General features: G+C 36.5%; 7 protein-coding genes across 7 annotated transcripts; 2 read left to right on the top strand and 5 right to left on the bottom strand.

The window, feature by feature from the left end:
- Positions 1-248: 248 nt before the first annotated feature.
- Positions 249-2099, bottom strand: EV154DRAFT_583396 (major facilitator superfamily domain-containing protein; the record flags this gene model as incomplete). The annotated part of the gene is made up of 2 exons (XM_051606707.1): positions 249-1768; positions 2006-2099. The coding sequence occupies 2 exons, from the start codon at positions 2097-2099 to the stop codon at positions 249-251; spliced, it is 1614 nt and encodes a 537-aa protein (XP_051459862.1).
- A 647-nt stretch (positions 2100-2746) lies between these two features.
- EV154DRAFT_152814 (uncharacterized protein) lies at positions 2747-4075 on the bottom strand (the record flags this gene model as incomplete). The annotated part of the gene is made up of 3 exons (XM_051594115.1): positions 2747-2992; positions 3049-3887; positions 3943-4075. Coding segments are annotated over 3 exons (1074 nt in total), but the record flags the coding sequence as incomplete, so codon positions are not given.
- A 115-nt stretch (positions 4076-4190) lies between these two features.
- EV154DRAFT_502098 (WD40-repeat-containing domain protein) lies at positions 4191-5988 on the bottom strand. The gene is made up of 3 exons (XM_051600762.1): positions 5646-5988; positions 4548-5585; positions 4191-4478 (listed from the first exon to the last, which is right to left on the bottom strand). The coding sequence occupies exons 2-3, from the start codon at positions 5540-5542 to the stop codon at positions 4412-4414; spliced, it is 1062 nt and encodes a 353-aa protein (XP_051459860.1). The 5' UTR covers positions 5543-5585; positions 5646-5988; the 3' UTR covers positions 4191-4411.
- A 1691-nt stretch (positions 5989-7679) lies between these two features.
- EV154DRAFT_550004 (uncharacterized protein) lies at positions 7680-8336 on the top strand (the record flags this gene model as incomplete). The annotated part of the gene is made up of 3 exons (XM_051604904.1): positions 7680-7691; positions 7764-7917; positions 8033-8336. The coding sequence occupies 3 exons, from the start codon at positions 7680-7682 to the stop codon at positions 8287-8289; spliced, it is 423 nt and encodes a 140-aa protein (XP_051459859.1). The 3' UTR covers positions 8290-8336.
- Positions 8337-9783: 1447 nt separating this feature from the next.
- EV154DRAFT_502094 (uncharacterized protein) lies at positions 9784-12177 on the bottom strand. The gene is made up of 9 exons (XM_051600761.1): positions 11816-12177; positions 11606-11752; positions 11450-11536; positions 11322-11389; positions 11097-11253; positions 10915-11039; positions 10420-10850; positions 10214-10359; positions 9784-10156 (listed from the first exon to the last, which is right to left on the bottom strand). Exons 1-9 carry the CDS (start codon positions 12071-12073, stop codon positions 9956-9958), a joined length of 1620 nt encoding a protein of 539 aa, XP_051459858.1. The 5' UTR covers positions 12074-12177; the 3' UTR covers positions 9784-9955.
- Positions 12178-13697: 1520 nt separating this feature from the next.
- EV154DRAFT_152761 (uncharacterized protein) lies at positions 13698-16192 on the bottom strand. The gene is made up of 3 exons (XM_051594114.1): positions 15112-16192; positions 13858-15028; positions 13698-13792 (listed from the first exon to the last, which is right to left on the bottom strand). Exons 1-2 carry the CDS (start codon positions 15861-15863, stop codon positions 14152-14154), a joined length of 1629 nt encoding a protein of 542 aa, XP_051459857.1. The 5' UTR covers positions 15864-16192; the 3' UTR covers positions 13698-13792; positions 13858-14151.
- A 301-nt stretch (positions 16193-16493) lies between these two features.
- Positions 16494-16768, top strand: EV154DRAFT_502072 (uncharacterized protein). The gene has a single exon (XM_051600760.1). It carries the CDS (start codon positions 16522-16524, stop codon positions 16759-16761), a length of 240 nt encoding a protein of 79 aa, XP_051459856.1. The 5' UTR covers positions 16494-16521; the 3' UTR covers positions 16762-16768.
- The last annotated feature ends 7001 nt before the right edge of the window (positions 16769-23769 follow it).

Genomic DNA, 23769 nt, shown 5'->3' with positions numbered 1-23769 from the left:
CATAAAAAAAAAAAAACTAAAAAGCGGATGTCTATACGTGTGTTTTAAATCATAGCTTTTCATTAGACAATAGCCACGTTTATCACATTAATGAGTTTTGTTACCCAAATTTAGAAGCTCAGTTTGTTTTACCGTGTAATCTTTCATATAAACATCCTCTGCGGACTAGTTTATTTATAGTACTTGAAGAACAAGTATTGACATTTATACATATAAAAAAAGGAAATATTCTATGTGTTTTTTCTTTATTAAAATGTTTGTTCAAATTCAGAGGCGATTTCTTCAAGAGATCGTCCTTTAGTCTCTGGCAGCCAAAAATACGTGAATACAGCGGCCATACATGAGGTGGCGGCAAATATCACAAACGAGTAACCTTTGATGCCAGCAAAAATGACGGGGAAGCATTGGCCGACCAGGAAATTCATGGACCAGTTCATGGAGGTAGCTACAGCACCTACAGAAGAAGATGCATACACGGGTGTTAATTCTGCAGTGATGATCCAAGGAATGGGACCTGTGCCAATGGCAAAGAAGCAGACGTAGCCAAGAATTGAGACGACCAAGAGATTACCTAAATTATACACATAACCAATCACGAGCAGGACCGAAAATAAACAGGCACCGCCGACCGAGACCAAAAGTAAAGTGCGACGGCCCATACGATCAATGATAAAGATGGAGATCATGGTGGAGACAAAGTTTAAGCCGACCGTGACAATAGACATATACATGGGCATACTGGATGAGCTGAAAACTGATTCAAAAATAGTGGTAGAATAATACATGACTGCATTGATACCCACCAATTGTTGAAATGCATGCACAATAATAACAATTGTGGCAATACGACGAATTAAAGGATCTTGAAAAATTTGAATCATGTTCATTGGATCACGCAAATTTTCTTCTGGTTGATGGCTCAAAACGTCTGATTTAGCCTTTTGGAAATCTTGTGTATCGAATTTATCCATTGTCTGATAGTTTTTGGTATCGGCTAATATCTCCATAGCCATTTGTGAGCCTAATTGACCTTGCACCATGTTATAAAACTCCATTTCAATATTTGAGTTGGGTCTTAGACGTTGTAAGCTTGTTCTTGCTGCATCTAAATGACTTTTTGAGATTAAGTATCGAGGAGATTCTACACAAAAAGGCATGATAATCAACTGGATAATAGCAGGCACAGCACCCAGAGCATAGCTAACTCTCCAAAGCGGCACTGTCGATAAAGGAAGACCTACAACGGAAGAGATCAGTAGGCCGACCGTGATCATTCCCTGCGTACAAGCGCCCATCATGCCACGCGCTTTTGTGGTAGAGATTTCACCAATATAAATGGGAATACAAAGAGAACCTAGACCACACGAATAGCCACACATGATTCGCCCGACAATAAACATGGCGTTGGAAGTAGCACAACTAATCAGAACTGCACCAATGATGTATCCAAGACTGTTACCTGTAATTGTTTTCTTTCGGCCATACTTGTTTTGGAGATGACCTCCATGGAGACTTCCAATCAAACCACCGATACAAAATGAGGCGACAGCAAATCCCCAGAGTGCATTCTGCATAGGTAAACAGTCAGGAAATACTTTACTGTAAGGTGTAGAAGTTATTTCACAAGCGTGAGTGACTTTGCCAGGTAAAGTGGCAGAGCCAATGACCCAGCCATTGCAAAAGAAGCCAAGACTTGAAATCACTACGCAAAAGACCATAAATTTAGGTAGTTTAAGTTCAAACGAAGACACTTGATGCCTAGCACTTTCTAATGTCATTATAAGATATGTATTAAGTTTTTTAAAAAATAAAAATATGTAAGTAAAGGGATGGAGTAGTATTTATATGATTTTTTTTTTTCTGTATTATGGATTTCATAAAAGGATGATTCCGTTCCTTTTTTTTATGGCTGTGTACACTCTTTTTTTTTTCGTCTGGCTTTTGAAGGTTACAAACAATACAGAAAAAGGCTATATTATTATTTGACCAAGAACAAATCGAATACCTTGCATTACTTTGACAACTGCTTGCATGGTGATGGGGGAGAATTTCTTTTCGAATTCCGGGATTTTCAAGTGTTTGGTAAATGATTTACCCATTCCGGTCCGCCCATAAATAGAAGTTACCACTGGTAGATCTGTAGCTTGTGTGCTTATACATCATGAGGAAAAAAGAGATTTTCACGGAAAACAGATCTGTATCATGTGTATGCGGATCTTTTCTTTTAACAGGTCTATCAAAGCTATTCGATAGATTATACTGAGTGGGTTGATGATGTAGAATTGAACTTTTTTCTTTATAAACAGGCTTTGTACGAGTCTTAGGAGGCTTTTGGACCTAGAACATCTTTAAAGCCACATGGTTGTTGTATATTACAACAGCTTTACTACAGCGTCGGCTGCTTATCTGGCCGCGGCAAATGAGCGCTTAGCAACAAGCTGACCATGTCTAGCTGATCAACACTCTTTTATGTATCACCTCTGTCCAATGTAATCAAAAATCAACAGAATAAGCTGACCATGTCTAGCTGACCAATACTTTGTGTGTATCACCTTCGCCCATTGTAATCAAAAATAAGTTTTTTTCTGTAAGAGAAGAATAAGCTGACCATGTCTAGCTGATCAAAACTTTTTTATGTATCACCTACTCAGTGCAATAACAAATCAAATTTCTGTACAAAAAACATAAGCTGACCTGGACAGGTCTAGAACAAGAGCGGGGAGAAAGTTTTTTTTTTATTATTATTGTTTTACCCATCACTGATGAGGAAATAAGCTTTTTTTATTGGATTTTACATGTGTATGCAATGTTTATTCTGAAAAAAGAAAATATGGACAGGGTGTGACAAGATCAAAAATTTGGGTGCAAAGGGATGAAGGGGGGGGGGGAATCAGTAAATTGGTTGAAGGTGTGTCTTTGGTGGTTGCGGAGGAGCAGGAGGAGGAGGCACTTGTACGCGTTTATTAGATTTGGGTTTATCATAAATATGGCACTAAAGTAAAAGATTCAGTCTTTTTGTTTTACCCAGGTAATTTTTAATAATTTTACCTTATGTGCATGCCTATACCAAAGCACGCTATTTTTTCTTTTAGAATTACAAATGGGCACAAATATTCTACACTGATGACATAGACCTTCAATCACGTCATGCTCTCCTGCACGTTGTTCCAAAGGTTTTTGAAACTCTTTGCCTGACACGCTCGAGATACCATGAAAGAATTGCTTATGGTACCAATAGGCGCTATTTTTCAATTGAAGCCATTTTCCCGGCCTACATGTATCGCAATACCCTTCTTTTGATTGGCCTGTATATCGCACCCATTTTGGCGTATACCCATCACCTTCATAGCGTAGCTTTTGTTTACGTGGGATGGCATTTGGATCAATTTTGGCAGCTTCCAGGTCTGCTTCTGTGATGACGGGATAATCCTTATTGTCTTCTTGTATCTCGAGCCTTGACTTCTTGTGTGAAGTTTCTTCATCCACCATTTTGTTCCATGTGCAAATATCGTTTGGAGAAGCGATACTGGACCTTCGGCTGGCGACACCGGACATGGGTAAGGGGCAGTCTTGTGGATAAAAACGCTTTCGATCAAATCGCTGTTGAATCGATGTGTTTAATTGACGACGTGATGTATCGGATAAGAAGATGTTTGGAAGCGAAGCACGGTGTGGTGAAGATTCGATGACGGTATCCAATGGGATAAACTGCTGGAGTCGCTGTTGTTGCTGTTGGTGGTGTGGATGGAGCTGCTGCTGGGTCGGAGGTGTATTATGATTATTATTTCCAAATGGAGTTGAAGTGCGGCTTGCTGGTTGGTAGTGTTGGGGATTGAAATAGCTGACGGAATGGCGTCTCATGTCTACAGGTGATTCAAACATCATATCTATCAAATATGTGTTAAATCTTTTTTGATTGATCATAATTCAATATTTTCTTACCGGATGGAGGAAAGGTGAAGTTGTTTAAATCGGTGTCAAATATATCCTTGACTAATGCGTCGGTATCTATGGGTCCTTCAATCACTGGATCTTCATTATTCAATATGTCGTAAATATTGGGTTGGTTATTGTACATGTTATGTTAGGTATATGATTTATTAAAAAGAAGGAAAAGGTAAACAGAAAAAAAGAAACGGAAAAGATGAGTGAAACCCCTTTATAGTAAGTTTTATTAAATTTTAATAACAGACAGATAAATAGGTCATGTGTAGCTTCTTATTGTTCACTGCTGGGTTTGATCGAAAGGGAAATGAATTTTTTGATTATTGGGAATAACCCATGAAAAACATGTCCATTTGGAAAAGAAGAAGGGTTTTAGCTTATATTTACAGAAGAATAAAAAAAAGATGGTATATTATTAAAGGGAAAGATTTAAAAAATGCTTTTTTTTTGTTTGTGTATGTGTTGTTTAAAAGTATTGGGTGTCTAAACCAAAAGTGAAATCCATCACGAGTACTCTTTGATCTTGACTAGCACTAAATAATAAAAAGAACAGAGTTAGCACATGAAACCGGTAATTTTTTTTGTGATTTTTTGTTGTTTACCTGACAATTCGCGTGGAGTCGAAATGAACATCAAATACCCAGCTAGTATGTCCGCTTTGAAAGTTGAGTAAGCATGCACCCGTCTTTATATCCCAAACTCGAATACTTTGATCATAACTGGCACTGACTATACGATTTTCATCAAAGTTCAAGGTACGCACCAGATCAGTGTGTCCTTCACACGACATGATGCATTCACCAGTCTCTGGATTCCACACCTTGATTGTTTTATCATTGGACCCACTCACAATACGATGTCCGTCATAACGAACGCACGCTAAACCTCGTGTATGACCCTCAAATTGACGCAAGCATTCACCTGTGGTAATATCCCACATCTTGATAAAAGCATCTCCCGAAGCCGACACCAGCTTATTCTCAAACAATTGAATGGCATTCACAGGGCCTCGATGAGCCATAATGGTGTTTAATAATTGACCATTATTGATATCCCAAATACGAATCGTTCTATCTTTGGAGCAACTAATAATGACCTGTTCATTAAAGCAAACATCCAGCACACCTGCTGTATGACCACGCAGACGCATGATGGGTTGACATGTCTTCATATTCCACACAATGATGGTTGTATCTGATGAACCCGACACCATAATGCGGTCATTGTACTCGAGACACAAGACACTACCCTCATGGCCTACCAAGGTTTGTGTACACTGATAAGTCTCCAAGTTCCAGAATTTGATGGTGCGATCTCGACTGCCGGTGACAATTTTAGAAGAGTCGAACTGGAGACAGTAGACACTATCGATATGTCCAATGAGATAATGAGTAGCAACTCTACCGTAATCCCAACGTTGTTTTAATAAATAATGCTGTTTGTATATGTGGTAGTAATCCAGTTGATAGGAAGGTCGAAAGCTTAAATTCCAAATACTGCATTGTTGACGCCAAATTTCGTTGGACTTGGAGAGAAAATACCAGGCTTTGGAGACTTTGGCTATTTCACACAGGCTTTCTAAATCAAGGTGGGCCATAATTTGAAAAGAAATTTCGTGTGGAAATAAGTGCGTAAAATCTGAAAATGAGGTTGCTTTTTTAGTATTCTGTGTGTGTGTGGAATTTCCTTTGCTATTTACCTTTTTTTGGTCCAAATTCAAATAGACTGGATGTTGCACTACAGACAGTAGAGGAAGAGGATACACTACTGCTGTATCTGATTCTTCTTTTGGTAGTGGTACGCATAGGTCTCATACCTCGACGAGTCTTGGTGACAAGACTGTACTTGTTGTGTTTATGCTGTTTGCGCATATTGTAGAACTCGTCCGTCATGGTGGAATTAGAATGATGAGGCATAGAATGAAACATGGTTAAAGTCATAATATATATATTAGTGGAAAAAATAGGAGCACACGTTTTAGGGGTATAAAGTAATAAATAAATAAGAAAAGAGAGGAGGAAAGAAAGAGAGAGAGAGAGTATTAAGAAGTTTCAAAAAAAAAAAAAATGTGTGCCGTATTTATCGCATTGGGCGGAGTACCTTTTTCTCCGTCTTTTTTAGGAAAGGCGAAAGCATTACAATAAGAGTTCACGTGCTGTAAGGGGGATGGCCCCTTTATAATGTATTTTACAGTAGCCAATTTTCAAAATCATATAATAATAAATCCACACCAAATATGGATGGATTTTGCACGATCTCAGCATTTCCTTTTCTAGTTTGCAACTTCGAATATCTGGTTTATCCAAATTTCAAGAAAGTTATTTTTACGTCCAATTTCGAATTGGGGAATATTATCATTTTACAGTGCTTCCAGCGTCGATTGGTCACTTTTTTGAACTCCAATTGGTCACCCCAAAACATTTTACAGACAGGCTATACTTGGTGATAAACAAACAGCAACCAAATTGGTTCTTTATTTAAGCATTTATCAAATGGCTTCAAAGAATGTCGAAGATGCTGAAGGGAAACTTCTTCACAAGACCCGACTATTCTACTTTAGTCAGGGTTTCTGTGTCCTTAACTGAATGGCGTTTAACTTTGGACTTAATAGTGGACCAAAAGTTTTTTTTAATAGGGTTAAGTTCTAGTAAATAAGGTGGAAGATAAACCGGAATATAACCAAACTTTTCGATCAAAGGGTCAATCACACTTGGAATATGTATAGGAGCGTTATCCATAAAAATATGAAATCCTTGCATTTCAGGGAATGTGTCCATGATATCCATTGTGTCAATAATACAATGCATATAATGAGCTCCTGTAGTTCTTTTTGGCATCGACATCTTATCACTGGGTGCCTTACGCTTGGTTACTCCAGTCACCTTTCTGCTCTTCATATTCCCAGGCTCTCTCATCATAGACATGTTCACAACTCCTACAGAAGAAATAGCACCCAGCACTGTATGTGATGTGGCTCTTCCTGATGGAGTTTCTACAATAGCAGTTTCACCACGTGCTGACCAAACTCTTTCGCGAGTCATATTGAGAATGTCTACACCTACGTCCTTTTTATTTATTTTTCTACACACTTTTTCAAATTACGTGATTTCTTAAAAATTTACTTCAATTGACATCTACATCATGGTTCACTATTGATACGTGCTGATACTGAAATGCTGATAGACAATTAACAAGTTCTTAACTGCTTTTATTTAAGCTTGAGTGGGGTATACAACCTCTCCTCTATTATATATAAAGGCTCAAACATATGGATGCTGAAATTGACAATTAGATTATCCTGACATAAGCCAGCTCTTGCTTATCAGTTTATAAATAAACACTTTTTCCCCCTTTCTTCTCTTCCTCTTTTTCCTTTTTAAATGAATATCCTGTACAACACTATCTTTCTAAAGAGAAGTTATAAGTATTGTGAATAGGTTAGTTAATAACAACCTTTGTTTTTTATAAAAACGCTAAAATTTTACCTTTTTTTAAAACAAAAAGGTAATACTTCCATTTTCTATTATCACGGCTACGGCGAGTCTTCGCAATATAAGCAAGACCTTCCCAATACCAGTTGTAAGCACTGGGAAAGAAAATCGAGTGGGTTGTCGTTCGCACAAGGCTAAAGATCAGAAGTATAAAAGAAAAAAGAATGGATCACGTAACTCTAAAAGATATGTAGAAAAATCTACAAAAAGACGTAGGTGTAGACATTGTTTAATTTAGCATTTATGAAAAGGGCTGTAAGTTATTGCTAACAAGTGTTTAACAGATATGATGTCGAACCTATAATATTGATTATTTGCGTTGAAAAGCTGCATCAAGATATATATAAGCATATAAAACCAAGTACGCTCCTAGGAGTACTCTCATATTTTTCTCAGTCGTGGGCCGAAAACCGTTACATTATTTCGAACGAAAGCATCAAGGATAATATGACTATCCCTTTTGATCCAATGGTTGTACCCGGTGCATTTTTTTACCGTCATTAGAGATGACTTTATCATTTAGTACCTATATATTTCGTCACTGCTTTAGCAACAAATTATAACTGTTAATAAGGATACGTCATTACAATCGATAGATCTTAAACTCATGGAGTACGATATGTTGAAAAATCTTGTCAGTTCACTTAAACAATCAGTATCCGAAGAAGCGATTAACGATGCAAAATTAAAAGAAAATATGAAAATTCGTTTACACCACCAGCGCCAGCGTCATCCACAGCTAACAAAGTTGATTAGAACAATGACACGTATAAAGCAACCAGAAAATTTGTCGTTGGATTCAGGCAAAAGAAGGTGGAACAAAAGAAAAGAATGGATTGGGTCGTGTGCATGAAAGAAGGAGAGGATTTGAAAATCTTGAATTATAAAAATTCAGATTTATTACGCAGAACAAACAAATTCAAATTCAAATTCAAATTCAAATTCAAATTCAAATTCAAATTCAAATTCAAATTAAGCAAACAACGTTAGTGGTATTTTTGTATACCTTTGGGTACAATTCACTAAAGAATAAAAAAGAAAATCTTTTAAATAACCTTTGATGTTGCATATTAGCATACACTTGTATACTTGTTGTGATCGAGGCTATATACTGAATATATGACTCTATCCACGCTTCTTAAATCTTCCATTTGATAATCCTAAATATAAAATTTATTATTACTTTATGTGCAGGCTTGATTTCATATCATTCTCCATACAAGTATAAGACATACATTTAAAAAATAACATTAATATGAAAATATATGATCAGGGTTACATCAGCCCCATTGGGGTGTCACAGCTATCTTTATTAAGAAATACAATTGACTCTCAATATTGTGCTACAATGCATACACAGTTAAGGACGAATGTTATTGTTATTGTTATTGACATCTCATTATGGTGTCTCTGTACGCGATCATTAAATCCGGGTATTATCTGAAATAATCTACCCACAATTTTTATCAGCCTGTCTGTTATTAATATTTGAATGTATGTGTATATAAAGACCCCTTTTTATTTGTTTAATGAATAGCCTTAGTATTAATTTTTGCAAGTTTGATAATTTTCTTGATTTTATTTAATAATCTTTATCAATTTCTACGATACTGCTATACAACATCTTCTACTACGAGTAAACACCTCTATATTAAAGATTGCATGATTGGCCTAATAATATGATTTACGGATGACAGTCGGATACAGAATGCTGTACTGCTGAGTTAAATTAATATCGTAAGCGATACTTTATTTTTTTAAATGAGGAACTTATGAAACCAGAACAGGTAACTATGGATTCAAACGTAAATGATGGCACGGCATGCAAGTAGAAAAATTACCCATGAGGATGATATTCCGACAAAAAATGACAAACCTTAAATCCAACCGACTTGTTAGTCAGCTTGACAAAAGATACAAAGCTCATTCGGAAAGCTTTTTGATAAGGATGCTTCTGCTACTACTCAGGACGTAGTAGAGTATTTAAATTTAGGTAAATCATAATATAATGATGCATGACATAACATCTCCTGAATGTTTCTTTTTCTCTTCTAACCTTGAAGAAAATAAAATTATCTTGTCCAACAGAGGAGTGTCTCCCAGACCCTTTCTTGACATGGGCCTGTACAATAAGCACACGGAAAGTTGGCCAGTATAATACAGTCCGATGCCTGAATACTTTCACCAATGTATTAATGCGGATATCGATAAATTTACTTAGAACAGGTCATATCACACAGTTTACCAATATAGATAAAAGGCCATTTAGTTAGCCATATGTAGGTGAGTATATTTATCTATAGTAGACCAGCTAAACGATGACAAGTTACAACGACGTACAAAAAAATAAATAAAAATAAATAAACGTTTTATCAAATTGTAGAAATATTACTGATATTGGTATGCTTAATTACTGACTTTTCATTAAGGACATCAAAATATTAAAAAAATATGAATGGGTAATCATAGTAAAAAAAAAGTTGGTAAGACTGTAAATATGCGAAAATAGAATGATGATATTATGGGTGAGGGGGAGAGTAATAAGGACCCAAAGTAGACATTTCTGAGTAATCTTCTTCTTTGGTCAGCTTTAGTATGATTGGGTTGATTGTGCTGCTCAAGAGATCAGGCTTAGTAGAGCTGTATCTATACTTGCTTTTAACAGTTGTATGTTCTTCTTTGAGCCCTATAATGTTGGTCATAGACTCGTTCAATTTGGCCTGTTTTAATAATACTGTTAGCTTTGTTGTTGTATGAATAAGAAATAAGATATTTACCTTCACCTCCCAGCAAAACTGGACTAGATCAGGCAGAAATTCAGCTTTGTCATCAAAGCCAGGCTTAATCTTGAGGTTAGCCTCTCTCCATAGGTCAAATATTCCTCCACTCTGGTAGCATACACTCCAAAAGTGTAATTCTTTATCTATTTATTTATTAAAATAATCAGAATATATTGCACTATTTTTATATACCAAAACCTTACCAGCCCCATGAAGAAAGAATACCTTAACTTTCGAAAATGATTTCAAAGAGGCATACGAGTAATCATCAACTATACATTTAAGCATCGCTAACGCTCCATAAACACCTTTATGATGATCAAGCTTTAGTTTATTCTTGTCCTTATTGATCAAAGTCCCAGAAGTCTCTAGAAGAACAAATTCCAAGTTTTTCAGACCAAAAAGCTTGATTAATCCATCAGACTTGTATTGGTTTTTATCGTCAACATGTAAGTTCGCAGATTTAAGTTGTCGATTCATACTTTCCAAACAGGGTTGACCTTGAACGAAATCTGGATTACAACCATCCACTGAAGTGCCTTTAACTATAACATCAGCATAAGGCCAGATGAAAAGTTGATTGAAAGCATCTTCAGATGAATTGTAATCAATAAAGCTTGAGTATGACTTGTGACTATACAATTATGAGTTGAATTAGTGGAAGTTCATAAGATATTCATATATTTTATTCGGCTTACGCTTCCATTAAGACTTTTTCTAAAAATTCCAAATTATTATTGTCATCATCATGATAATCTTCATCTTCAGACAGCAGTAAGAAAGAAAGACGTCTGATTGTTTTGTTCGCTTCTTTTAAGTCTTTCTAATGAAATAAAATGTTAATAGTTGTATCGATTTGCTATGTGAAATGAACGCTTACAGAGCTTATAAAGTTATCAATATACTTATGAAAGACTTGAGGCATTGGATTATCAGGTGTTTTGCGGGCTTCCATATGTTTGTTGTATAAATCACGGTCAAGGTTAGGTTTTGGAGAAACTCCCTTGCCAGATCTAATAATGTTATTTGCTTCAGGACTAAAATAGGGAGACAACATTTGATAATTTAGATAAATATTATTTAGCATCCATAATATTTGACTTGCCTGAACGGATGAAATGCATCAGCATGACTTTGTATAAAATGGTTAAAATCGAGCCAAATGCTTGGAGTCTATAAAGAGAACAAGTTGTCAAGTCAAATATAAAACATGCGGTTATATCAGGTAATTGCCTCTTCTTCAGCGTTCTTTTTATTTCGTTCCTTATTGTTTGCTTCCCCTTTTCCTTCAAACTTTCTCTTGGGGACGCTTGAGCTTGCCTTTGGTAGGATATCAGTAACATTAGTTATTTAACCACAAAAGTTAAAACAAATAAAAAATGTAAAAACCTCATGATTCTGAAAGTGAACTTCACTATGGCTGATATTGTTGATCGTACCACCGTTGATGGGGCCATTAAACACCACAGTTTGTTCGACCTTTCTGTTCCTGAAAGCACGCTTTGACACAGCGGCCTTCAAAGCGGCTTTATTAGGCTTTAAAAACAACCAAAGTTAAGTACTCTATCGTTTCTTAACTGTTTTATTATAGTATTTTACTTTTTCGCTTTTGATTAAATTAAGTACATGTGCCTTTATGGCTACTGGGGTATCTTGTAAACTATGTATCCAATTGAGATCTGTATCGTAATCTGCCTTGATCTTGGCAATGTATTTATACTTGTTGACATCGTTATGAGTTGATATAAAATAGGATTCAAAGTCCCAATTTTCTACATTGTTTGTCGCAAAAAAATGCTTGGATCCTTCTTTAATAATAGGAATCTTATAGTGCTTTTCTTCTTCCGTTAAAACCATGATTAGTTCATGTTAAAAATGTCTACATGAGAATGTCTTTTTTTTTTTTTTTTTTTACTTATTATTTTCAAGGTCACGTGATCCATTTTTTTTCTTATCTTTTAGCGACGACCCACTCGATTTTCTTCCCCAATGCTTACAACTGGTAATGGGGAGGTCTTGATTATTCAAAGATTAGCCTTAGCCGTGATAACAAAAAATGGGAGTATATCTTTTTTTTTGGTCTTGGAAATTCTTTTTGGAGTTTCTCTCTTATATATAAGTCATTTTTTAAATGGTTTATAGGCTAAAGTCTTCAGATATCTCCGTCAACCTTCGTAAAACATCCTCTTCTCTTAATGTAAAATTATCATCCAATATCTCAGTGAGGTGTTTATCGTGTTCAGCAAAAAAGGTACGCAAAGTGGTATTTTTTAGATGTAAGCTGCAACCCTTCTAAAGCTCTGGAATTTTTTTTGGTAAAGCCTTTTATATCTTGATCCACCGAGTAATGGTTCACTTTCATCAATCAAAAAACCAGTACACACAATATACATTACAAATACTTAAATAAAGACTTAATTATATTCTTTAGATGTTCAAACACATTAGCAAGTGTTTTCGAGAGTAACATACGTAACATGAACACCATTTGATATTAATGGTTCCGGTGGCCTCTACCACCCTGTCAACAATTATTTGTTCCTCTTCAATAGATTCCTAATTCGGGCATCCAGCTTGATTTGACCAAATACTCGTTAATTAAGCGGAGCATACAGTGGTGGAACGTCCATTTTCATAACATACCAGCTTGTGACTGGCTAGTGATTCTTTATCCATTCTATGGTTAGCTGATAATGTTAGTAAATTTCAAAATAATTGTCTATACGCTTGAACAGAAATGATATCAAAGCAAAATAGTCTCGATAAACACCTTGTATGCAAAGCAAACAAGTCAGCTCTTTTTTTCATTTAGCTGCGTCTTCACCTAGGGTGGCGATCAAGCCTACGGAGACTATTCACGATAAAAGCCAGTCTCATACCTTACAAAGCCCTACAGTATGGTGGTGGCGGTCATAGAGCTATAAAAGCACTACCAAACCGTGGCTTTGATATCATTAAAGTTCTACAATTTCACTTCATAATAGTCTCGATAAACACCTTGTATGCAAAGCAAACAAGTCAGCTCTTTTTTTCATTTAACTGCGTCTTCACCTAGGGTGGCGATCAAGCCTACGGAGACTATTCACGATAAAAGCCAGTCTCATACCTTACAAAGCCCTACAGTATGGTGGTGGCGGTCATAGAGCTATAAAAGCACTACCAAACCGTGTTTATCCATGAAGGAAAAGGCGCGTATAATAAAAATAAAAAATACTTAGCTTATCTTTATCGCTTAAAAAAGAAATGTTAGTAATCGATATGTGTAGATAAATCTTGTTGTTTATATAGAATTACCTCCAATGGCAAAGATCGACTTAAAATTATAGTTGAATTCCTCTTATATTTCAACTGATTCCATAATGTACATGATCGGTGGAAAGCAAGTGTACAGTTGTGTAGTAGATTTGAATAGATTACAAATCCTTTTCCATGCTTTAGTTTTTATTCAATTAACCAGAGCTTCATCAAATAAAAAAAGCTTTTTGAACTAACTGTGGTAGTTATATAAAATATTTGAATCGCCGCTCAGGTATTTTTTTCTTTTCAGCTGTATTTTTATTCGACACGGGGACATGTCTGGGGGGAGATTAAATCGTAAATATTATATTTTTTTTTTTTTTGAATTAAATATATTGACTTACCGAACTATCAACATATGTTTACGATATGGATGATTTGGGGTCTGCTGCAGGTCTTTGGAATCTATTTGGACGTAAGTTGTTATTTTTTTGCATAAAACTTGCAATAGAGTAAATATTTCGAGCCGCGTTAATATCTCTATTCCATAATTTGTTACAACTGTTACAAGTCAACAAATTATGGATCTTTCCAATATCAGGGATTCGAACATTCTCCAGTGTTTTCAGCAAGCAGGAAGGATTGGAACACATCTAAATTAAAGTATTAATATCTAGTACAACAATCCGAATCGTTCATTATTTTACCTGTGAAGTAAGATACTCATCGGTATACACCAGAATTAGCCTTTCATCTGCACTTGCTTCTTCCATCTTTTTCCTTAACCTATGAAGCATACCAGATTGCTTTCCTTTCATTGTCACGTTAAATACTGCATTTCCTAAGGCGATCAAAGGCACTTTCTTCTCGTTCTTGAAGGGAGCTTTCTTCCATTTCTGATTTTGAGTCTCGGTTGAAGGTCCGCTCGTTGTTACAGATACAGTTTTTCCCACCTGCAAAGTCAATTTTTTCTTATTCTTCTTTTTCTTTTTCTTTTCGCGCCTTTGCTTGTAATCTGCCTTATTTCTGCGCGGATGGGTTTTATTGTCCGGATTGTATTTTTTACCGCCTGAACAAAATATGTTTACAAGTTCATTATCCATTCTTTGCTGACCACGGTAATTAGAGAAACGAAGATCCGTAAATCGACCATCATAGAATTGTAATAGCGTGTCTAGATGGGTGAAGTAATATTGTAAATGTTGCTCAAAGATTGATAGCTTTGAAGTTCGATGGGTTGGAATATTCGTTTCAATTGTAGTAATCCCTTCTTCTTGCTTGAGCGAATTCATTGTTACCTGATTTTTTTTATAGCCAGCTTTAACGTAGTACTCCGCTGTCGATATGGACCTTATTTCATGCGCATCATTTCCATTTCCATCGCTCGCAACATAGATGTCAGTGACACCCGGATCGGCACCCCACAATCTGACTACGTCTTGCATCTCCCATGTTTCAAAATCGTTCATTTCAAGCTTTATATCTTCATTGTCCTTGGGAACTGCAGGTCTGGTAAACAAAAAGTCAGCCGAGCGCCCGTCCGTACAAAGAATATTACGCATCATGACTTTTCTTCTATTAAGCATTTCAGTGACACTGCAATAATATAAAATGTTATTTTTTTTATATGAACCAAAATTATAAGACAGAATCATTACCTTCCAGATTGTCCTAGTTTTTTCAAATCAAATAGACTCATGAAGTAAGTCGAATCTCGGGCATATGCATCCAGCGATTGATCATAAATTGCAATACGTTTGATATTGTCAGATCTATTAACAAGAATTTTTAAAGTAGCAATATCAATTGTTACGTATTGGCGTTTCAGTCCGTAGTGAGGCATCATGGAAAACGTTTTACGGGAATGGTGAATAGAGAAATTTTTTGGTATAAAACAATCTTTTCTTTCGGGTACAATAACATCTGGGTCTCTGGTCTCAGGATCGGAGAGGTATATTCTTGACTGTGCTAACTGCAGACGTGTTGCTCCAACGTTTTCTTGTACTTTGTTAAAGTTCACTTCGGACAGGAATGATGGTTTACTTAAAGCAACAGGTGTTGTTGAATTAATAGCGTTTCGAATCTTCCTTGCCAAAGCTGACCGTCTTCTTTTGTTGATATCTTCAACTTCATTTTCACAGGTTATGCTCAACATATTGTAAACCCAAGGTAAAGATACAGAATCTTGAGGCTCCTCCGCAGCAACAGTTTGAGCCACATTGGACATTTCCGTAGCTCTTAAGATTTTAAACAAGCTTGTAATGACAATACCGGGATTTTCAGAAATTTTAGAGACCGTCAAAGGTGTATGGACGCTGCTAACCTTGAACATCATTATTAATGCTAGTAAGTATTCCGTGAGTGCAGGAGAGGACACCATATTTGTTGGCCAAACAGGTGTTTTGAGCATTGTACATTTATTAAACAAGTATTCCGCTAGAGCAACTTTTTCCGGTTTTGTGAACTTAAACTAGATACAATAATAATGTAAGTATATGATTGAATAATTAACACAGTGGGTCACTTACGTTGGCCAGACAAAATATAAAGTATGACTTCATTCTTTTTTCAAAACTTTCTACTACATGATTTGAGAAAATTGTGGCGCTCTGTGTTGCTAAACTAGATTGGGCACTACTGTAAAATATTCCGCCAGTATCGGTAGAAACTTGTGAGCCTCCCGGATACAGTAATTTGTACTGTCTGAAACTTTCAATTATATCGGCTTTATCAAACATTGTGTTATTACTGCTCATATTACGCCCACAAACCAGTTGCTGACAGGATTTGAAAAATACAGGAGAAAAAAATATCATTGGCAGCACCCAGTCTTCATCAGCCTTGTTCTTTTGTAATAGCTTTAAAATATAGAAATTTGCGAATAACATTGATTTTATTGCAGTCTCGCGCATAAAGTTGACGAGCGTCAAAACGTTGTCACAAAAGATGGTCTTTGTTTCCTCATCCATATTGGAAGTAAGTGATGCCTCCAACCCAATTTTTCTGGTAAATGTTGAAGTGACTTTTGTCTCTAATGCAGCAGTTATTGCCTCTTGCTTCGTAGTCTGATGAAAAGGACACAATGGGGATCTAGTCGTGGTATGAGCTCTTTCCTCATTATAAACGCCTGCCTCTGTACATCGTTTACACTTCTTTGCGCCATCACCAGCTACAACTTTAGATTTATTTTGAAGTCTTCCCGCTTGCTTCTCCATTTTTTTCTCAAAAAGTTCTTGGTATTTTCTGTTTCTGCTTTGCCTTCTTCTTTTAACTGGTGTACTCGGACCAGGATCTTCAGCATATTCTAACAAAAAAAAAAAGGGGTAAGTGTCATCACCAAAAAGTTTTAAATTTTGAGACATGTAATACCTTCGTATTCTCCTTCGTTATCCTCTTCTTTGTTTTCTTCTTCGCCTTCCTCCTTTGCTTGAATGGCCCTTTTCTTTCGATCCTTCATCATTTGTATAATTTCACGCACCGATTTGTTTTTGTAGGTATCGTTTAAGCTCATAAGCAAAAAGTCAGTCAATTCAAAACAAAAAAAGTATGTAAAAGTGGAAAGGAGCACCGCAAAATTTTAAGAACGATTTATTAAAAATTGACAGCTATCGCCGCGATCACGGTAAAAAATTGACCGCCGTCGCGGCGATTGTGGTCAAAAATTCATCGCGTTTTTGCTGGTTATTATTTGATCAAAAATTGACCGCGATAGAAATTTTGCGGTGGAGGGATGCTTACCTCCGTAACGTACTTCTTAAATACTTTTCCAAAGGAGCCAACGGGTTCTTGGTATTTTTAAAAACGGTTCATTTTCTAAAAATAAATATCATGCACATGTATTTTATTGTTCTATAATATTTGATTATGTTTTTTTGATTATGTTTTATTTTGATTGTGTTTTTCTTGTTTATGTCTCCTTTTTGACTACGTTTTTTTTTTATCATGACTTTTTTTTTATTGATGCAATAAATTCAACAAGTCTTTATCTTGATACAGCTAATTTCAGAGAGCCCATTGTTTAAATGAGGAGACAGAACTGTATTCGATTGTCGATTGACTTTCAACAGTTAAATTAATTAATCACCCTAAAATAAATCAGCGATCAAAAATTGAAAAATATCGCAAACAAATTAGAGCGGAAATAACGATCTTTTTTTTAAAAATATCGCGATTGGCGATATCGATAAATTTTTCCAAAATATCGCGATTGGCAATATCGATCAAATTTTCCAAAATATCGCGATTGGCGATATCGATCAAACTTTCTAAAATATCGTTATTGGCAATATCGATCAAACTTTCCAAAATATCGCGATTGACGATATCGATCCATAAATCAAAAAAACAAAAAAATATCGTTGGATGGGGTAAAAAAAATGGGGTAATCGATAATCGATATAATATTACTTTTACACCCCTGCTAAATCAGGATACAGGCTTAAAATTGATACGTTTGTATATATTGGAAAAAAAAAAATTTTATTTATAAAAAAAAACTAAATAACGTCGAATCTGATCATGATAGACCTCTTCAAATATAGAAAATGACCAGTAAAATATGACCAGAGACAGACATAATGAGAGGAACTACGATAATGACCATACGAAGACCTCGGAAGAGCAGCAGTATTCACTTACCTGCATAAAGATGGTTTACGTTAATAAGAGAATAAATTATCAAGTTTAGCAATGTGTACCTTTACAAAACCGTGGGATGTACGAGCCTCAAATAAACAGCGATAGTAGCTAGCTTTAGGAATTTGGGTTAACTAATAATGAACACATAAACCAAAGTCGAGATATTTACCTTTTCACAAGCGGTGAAAGTAGAGATGGCTTCAGCTATACAAATGTGTTAATACATATAAAAAGAGTAAGTAAATTTACTTTTAAAGCAAAGAGTCTTGGTTTAATCCGTTTGGAGAGTGTCAGCACGTTTAATGTTTAGTCACATAACTATATCTTCATTTGTAAACAAATGGTTATGATAAATCATATATTCACAAACTATACACATATACAAACCTTAAGTTTAGTTTTTATTTGAAAGAAATAGAAAGAAAAAGAAAAAAATAATAAAAAAATCAGAGTTTAAATAAGAAAAAAAAAAAATTCAGGCTCAATTCTATTTTTGGAAAGCCCTTGAGGGTCGACTATTGGTCCCAGATGCTATTTCATCAGCCTTTCTTTTACCTTTTGGACGGGTAGTACTTGGGGTGGAGAGGGCAGGTGCAGAGGTGGGAGGAGGAGAGTCAGAGGTGGGAGGAGGAGAGTCAGAGGTGGGAGGAGAGTCAGAGGTGGGAGGAGGCGAGTCAGAGAGAGGAGGCATCTCAGAGGGAGGAAGAGAGGTCAAAACAGGATTTTGTACCGAAGCGGAAGAAGACGATGGTACAAGAGGTCTGTTATCAGGGATCGAAAATAAATTTTCAAACAGGCCCATATCCAAGTCTTCGTACCTCTCTTCAGTACCCGAATTGACACCAAGGTTTTCCAGGCCAGTCAAAAATGAACCCGAGGTATCATGAGCAATGTCATCTGGCTAGAGTTGAGGTTTATGTTAATGTTAAAAATTCTTAATTTGATATCTAAACTTTACTTACTCTTGCTGAGTTCCTCAACATTATCTGGATCATATTTTTGGATATCCAGTTTTTATCTGCGAGGTGCATGGGTAGCATAGGATTCTCGGCGTCAATGACAGAGATAAGGTCTCCAGGATATGCCTCAACGGGTGTACCAACGTTCAAGCCAGAGCGCTTGTTCCAAAAGTATACAATTCTTTCGAACATATACAATACTTCATTCTGCTCGTTTGCAGGAATCCCCCTCCAAATGACACCATTCTTTCCAAATCGTTCTTGGTACAATGCTTTCAAGAAATGTTGGCAAATGGTGAAGACATTGTTGTAAGCTGCTGTCGCCCTTTCTTTAGCTTGATCCTCAGTATAGGTACCTACCAAAGATCTCCAGTACGCAGCAACCTTGTCTATAACGGTTTTCTTTGTATAAGTACATACGGTGATGGATCTTACACCGAGAGAATTGCAAGAGGTGTGAATACCATTGGGTATAACTTGCTCCTTGTAATAGGCGACAGCCTTGACCACGAATTCGTACATTTGTTGAGCAGCGGAATTTCTTGCTGAAAAGATAGGGCAATTATTAACTTAATTCGTCTTACAAAGTAAAATAAAATAAAAACGTACCAGTGATATATCCAGATCGAGAAGTAATTGCAGAAGTACCATTGGATTTGACCACTTTCTTAACCTTGCTGCAGCATTCACAGTGTTGACCAACTGGCAGGTAGATATATTCTTTCATTGTGGCAGGCATTGCATCAAGCTTTCTTTGCATATCGTAAATGACATTAACGAGTTTTTCAATGACTTCGTCTCGAGAATTTGAGTTTTGGGTACCGTTCATTGTGATAAATAGAGTGAAAAATCGATGTAAATGAGAAAATAGGTGTAAGTATTGGATCTTATATAGATGTTTTAAAGATACATTTTTTTTTCATTGTCATTTACCTTGATGTAAGTGGTTCAACTTATTTGCACCAATCACGGTACAGAATTAAAAAAAATTTCGCTTAATAACCTCGTTACACGAAAATCTAACAATAGATCAAGCTTGAAGTCCCAAACAACGATTTCTAGTGGTTTTGAAAGGTATCCATAGTCTACACAGAATTACCATATCCTCTCTATTAATAATTATAAGATAAATTCACGAGTAATTCCAATTGGTTCTAAGAACGGTCAGTGACTATTAATAAGCTGTAAATAAGATGTAGCAACATGTATAAAACTACGCGCAAAAATCGGTTCCCGACTTACCAAAAACAAAATTCTTAAAAACTTTTCAAAATGGTTTACCCCAAAATTCAAAAACCCAAGAACCTTAGAGCTTCTCGAAACGGCGCTAACCAACGTCTTTTAAGAGGCACATATGAACCCTTGGCCGTTACTGCTGCCTCCATTATACCTGGCCCAACTGACACTTCTGTTTTTGCTGTATCCTCTTCAGTATCTACTGGCTTCCCAACTGCTATAATAACCAACCGTACACCTTTTGACTATGACGAAGAAATGGATTTTTACGATGATGTTGATATGGCTGACCTCGATAACCAAATCGCTCTTCCCTTAATTGGACAAATGTCCATACAAGACGTAGATGCTGAAGATGAATCCTCTGATGATGGTTTTGTTGTAGACGGTGAAGTAGACGAGGATTTGTATGAATCCACGGACGAAGAGAACTTCGAAGGTAACTAAGGATGCTCGAGTTGTTGACATCATGACAACTTACCGGATGTATTATTTTCACTTTTAGAACCATTGTCACTTGATCATAATGTAACAATACAGGACAACATCAAGGATATCATTGTCCCCATTAACGTATTTAGCACCAGCGAGCTGAGTAGTATTATGTTCAACTATCTTACATTTAGTAGAAACATGACCATAGAAGCTGTGCGCGTTATGAAGAAATTTTTTGAGAACACTTTGAACCAAAACAACAGTATGTTAATGATTTGTATTTACAAAGTATCATTATTTACTAATTTAGTTTACCTTTTAGGCCTTGATAAAAAGAAAAAAGTACTCGCATTGAAGGAGTGTCGTTCGTTGATCAAGAAGAAACTTCCACTTTCTTTCAGTCAAAGCCATGAAATCTGTTCCCGAAAGGGGTGTTATCTCTTTGATCCTGTCGATGATGCCGATAAAACCGCTTGTCCTCACTGTAACGCTGTTAGACATAAAGAATCTGTGGTAAAAATGATTGATATTGGTGAACATTTAAGTCGTATGCTAGCTTGTGACGAGTTTCGTGATGAAGTCGAAAAATACCGAAACGTAATCGATTCCATGACAGACGATGATCCATATACCGATTTTTTTTCTGGAGCCGCGTATAAAGAAATGAAATCTAAAGGTCTCTTCACTGGTCAGCACGATTTAGCCATCGTTCTATGTGTTGATGGGTTCACTTCGAAGGTATCAAGAAAAAGTATGGTGATGGTACACGTTATAATTGCTAGCATTGATCCGTCTATCAGGTAAATTTTGGCTCTATATACAATACATCCAATCTTTTTACGTCGTAATAACACCATTTGCAGATACACCGATGAATATACTTTTCAAGTTGCAATTCTTTTTGGTGACACTAAGAAAGACTTTGACTCGTATCTGCGTCCAATTATTGAAAGCCTTGATCGTTTGAGTCGTGAACCTGTTGTTGTTCGCAAGAATGGTGTTCATGTCACGTCGGCTAGAATTTTCAATTTGGGTGTCATTGCAGATGGTATAGAGATCAACCAGCGGTTGTTGATGTTTAGTGGTCATACCAACTGGTGGGGATGTAGATTTTGTATTGGTAAGTCGTCAGTTACTAAGCTATGACCGTGGACACTAACAAAATGACCCTTCTAAATTTAGTTAAAGGCGGTCACCCAGTTGACGGAGGAAAAGGTGGTATGTACTTCTTTGGCAGAGACTCGGCTATCAGAACCAAAGCTTCTTTATTACTTGAGAAAGACGCAGTAAGTATTAACTTGTGTAGCCTTTTTTACATATTTTAATTGATTTACCTTTATTAGCCTTCTTGTCCCAACCACAACTATGGTATTAAAAGTGCTTCTCCCTTTGGTCAGTTGAGTACCTTCCTCTCCATCGACTTTTTCATGTGTGACGAGCTACATATGTTTTCGAATGTCAGCAAGCTTTGCTTCGACATGCTTTCACCAAAGCTCAACACTCGGTTCAAGTTTGATGGTAACGAAGACACGTACCCGTTTGCTCTCGAGACTGCTGATTTTACTCGCATCAAAACCGCCATGGATGACTCCCTTCGTGCAATTCCTGCGGATTTCAGTGGTTCGTTTGCTGGTGTCAATCTGGATAATGTTAGATCTATTTATCGTTCGGTGGACTGGATCGCCTGGTTGGTGCATGTGATTCCTACGATTGTTGCCCCACTCTTTCACGCCAGAGAAGCAACCACAGGATTTATTGCCCTGTCTCGTGGTATTCAATTGAGTTTGCAATGGTCGATATCCGAATCTGAAGTGAAGGAAATTGAAAGGTAAATATTCATTGTTGAGTTGTAATTTATGTAGTGATATTTACTTGAACATTATATTTGCTTATGATAGATGCTTTAAGACTTGGTTTGATTACCTCGATACCTGTCTTGATAGCAGCTCTATCTCCAGAACCGTATTCAGATCGAACATGCACCAACTGAACCATATACCATACATGATAAAACGAATGGGGTTAGTTATCGATTGTCATCATAGTTATTAGACTTCCCTTTTGTACTAATTTTTCATTTCTCTGGTAGACCGTTAAGGTGTTATTCTGCAAGATCATTGGAAAGGTCTATTGGCATATACAAGAAGCGAATCCGTTCATCTTTGAATCCTGGTGTCAACGCCGGTAATGTCATGGAAACTCGTGAAATGTTCTCTTTTTTGCAATCCGATGGTATAATCGATAGTTCCGCCTATGATTTGAAGAAGGATAAAGTCAACAACTTCTTGCCCCACCCGTCCAACGATCCATTGTTGCCTCAGCTGTGGTCACCCTTTCACTGGCGGGTAAATACTGTAAAGCTGGGCCAGGTTGTAAAGCAAGCAAAAGAAAAGCACAATCATACCATTGGCGGCTACCTGGCAAGAGACTGGCTTAAAGCACTCTCTCAATTTTTGATTCGTCTGACTGGTAATACTTCGGCTGTTATAACTTCGTTCCATCAGCACCAATTTGTCAACATTTCTCAAAAACTCTGGACAAACAATCAAATATACATATCTGATTTGTGCAAATCGAAGAACGCAGCAAGTTCGCGTGGTGGTGAGTTTGTTATGTTTACTGCAATTCATAAAAATCGGTAAGTTGATGTTTGCAAATCAAAATTATTGTGTACTGACTTATTGTAATTAGGATGTTCCGGCCTGTCGAAAACTGGTACGTTTGTAAAGTCTTGTTCTTTTTTGACTTTACATATCAAGAAGGTGCTCCGGGCTCGAACTTCGTTTTTGGTGAACTTATGAAGAATCATGACGTCTCACCATACTCAAAGGCTATCCCGCGCGTGAAACCTTACGATGAGGCTGAGCAAAAAAAATTTGTGGTCTTTGATGCCGAGGATCTTTTGTCTGCTGTCGGATTGGTGAATGCGGTTGACGGCTCCAATAACAAATATGTTATAAAGACTGGTGACGCTTTTAAAGTCGATATGAGTAGTACTGCCGGAAGTGTTGGAAACATTGTTTTCCGCTGAGAATAAAATACAAAATC

Source organism: Mucor mucedo (assembly GCF_025094135.1).
Source record: "Mucor mucedo strain NRRL 3635 chromosome Unknown EV154scaffold_25, whole genome shotgun sequence".
In the NCBI taxonomy this organism is placed as follows: Eukaryota; Fungi; Mucoromycota; class Mucoromycetes; order Mucorales; family Mucoraceae; genus Mucor; species Mucor mucedo.
This window is presented reverse-complemented; position numbering and strand designations above follow the sequence as displayed.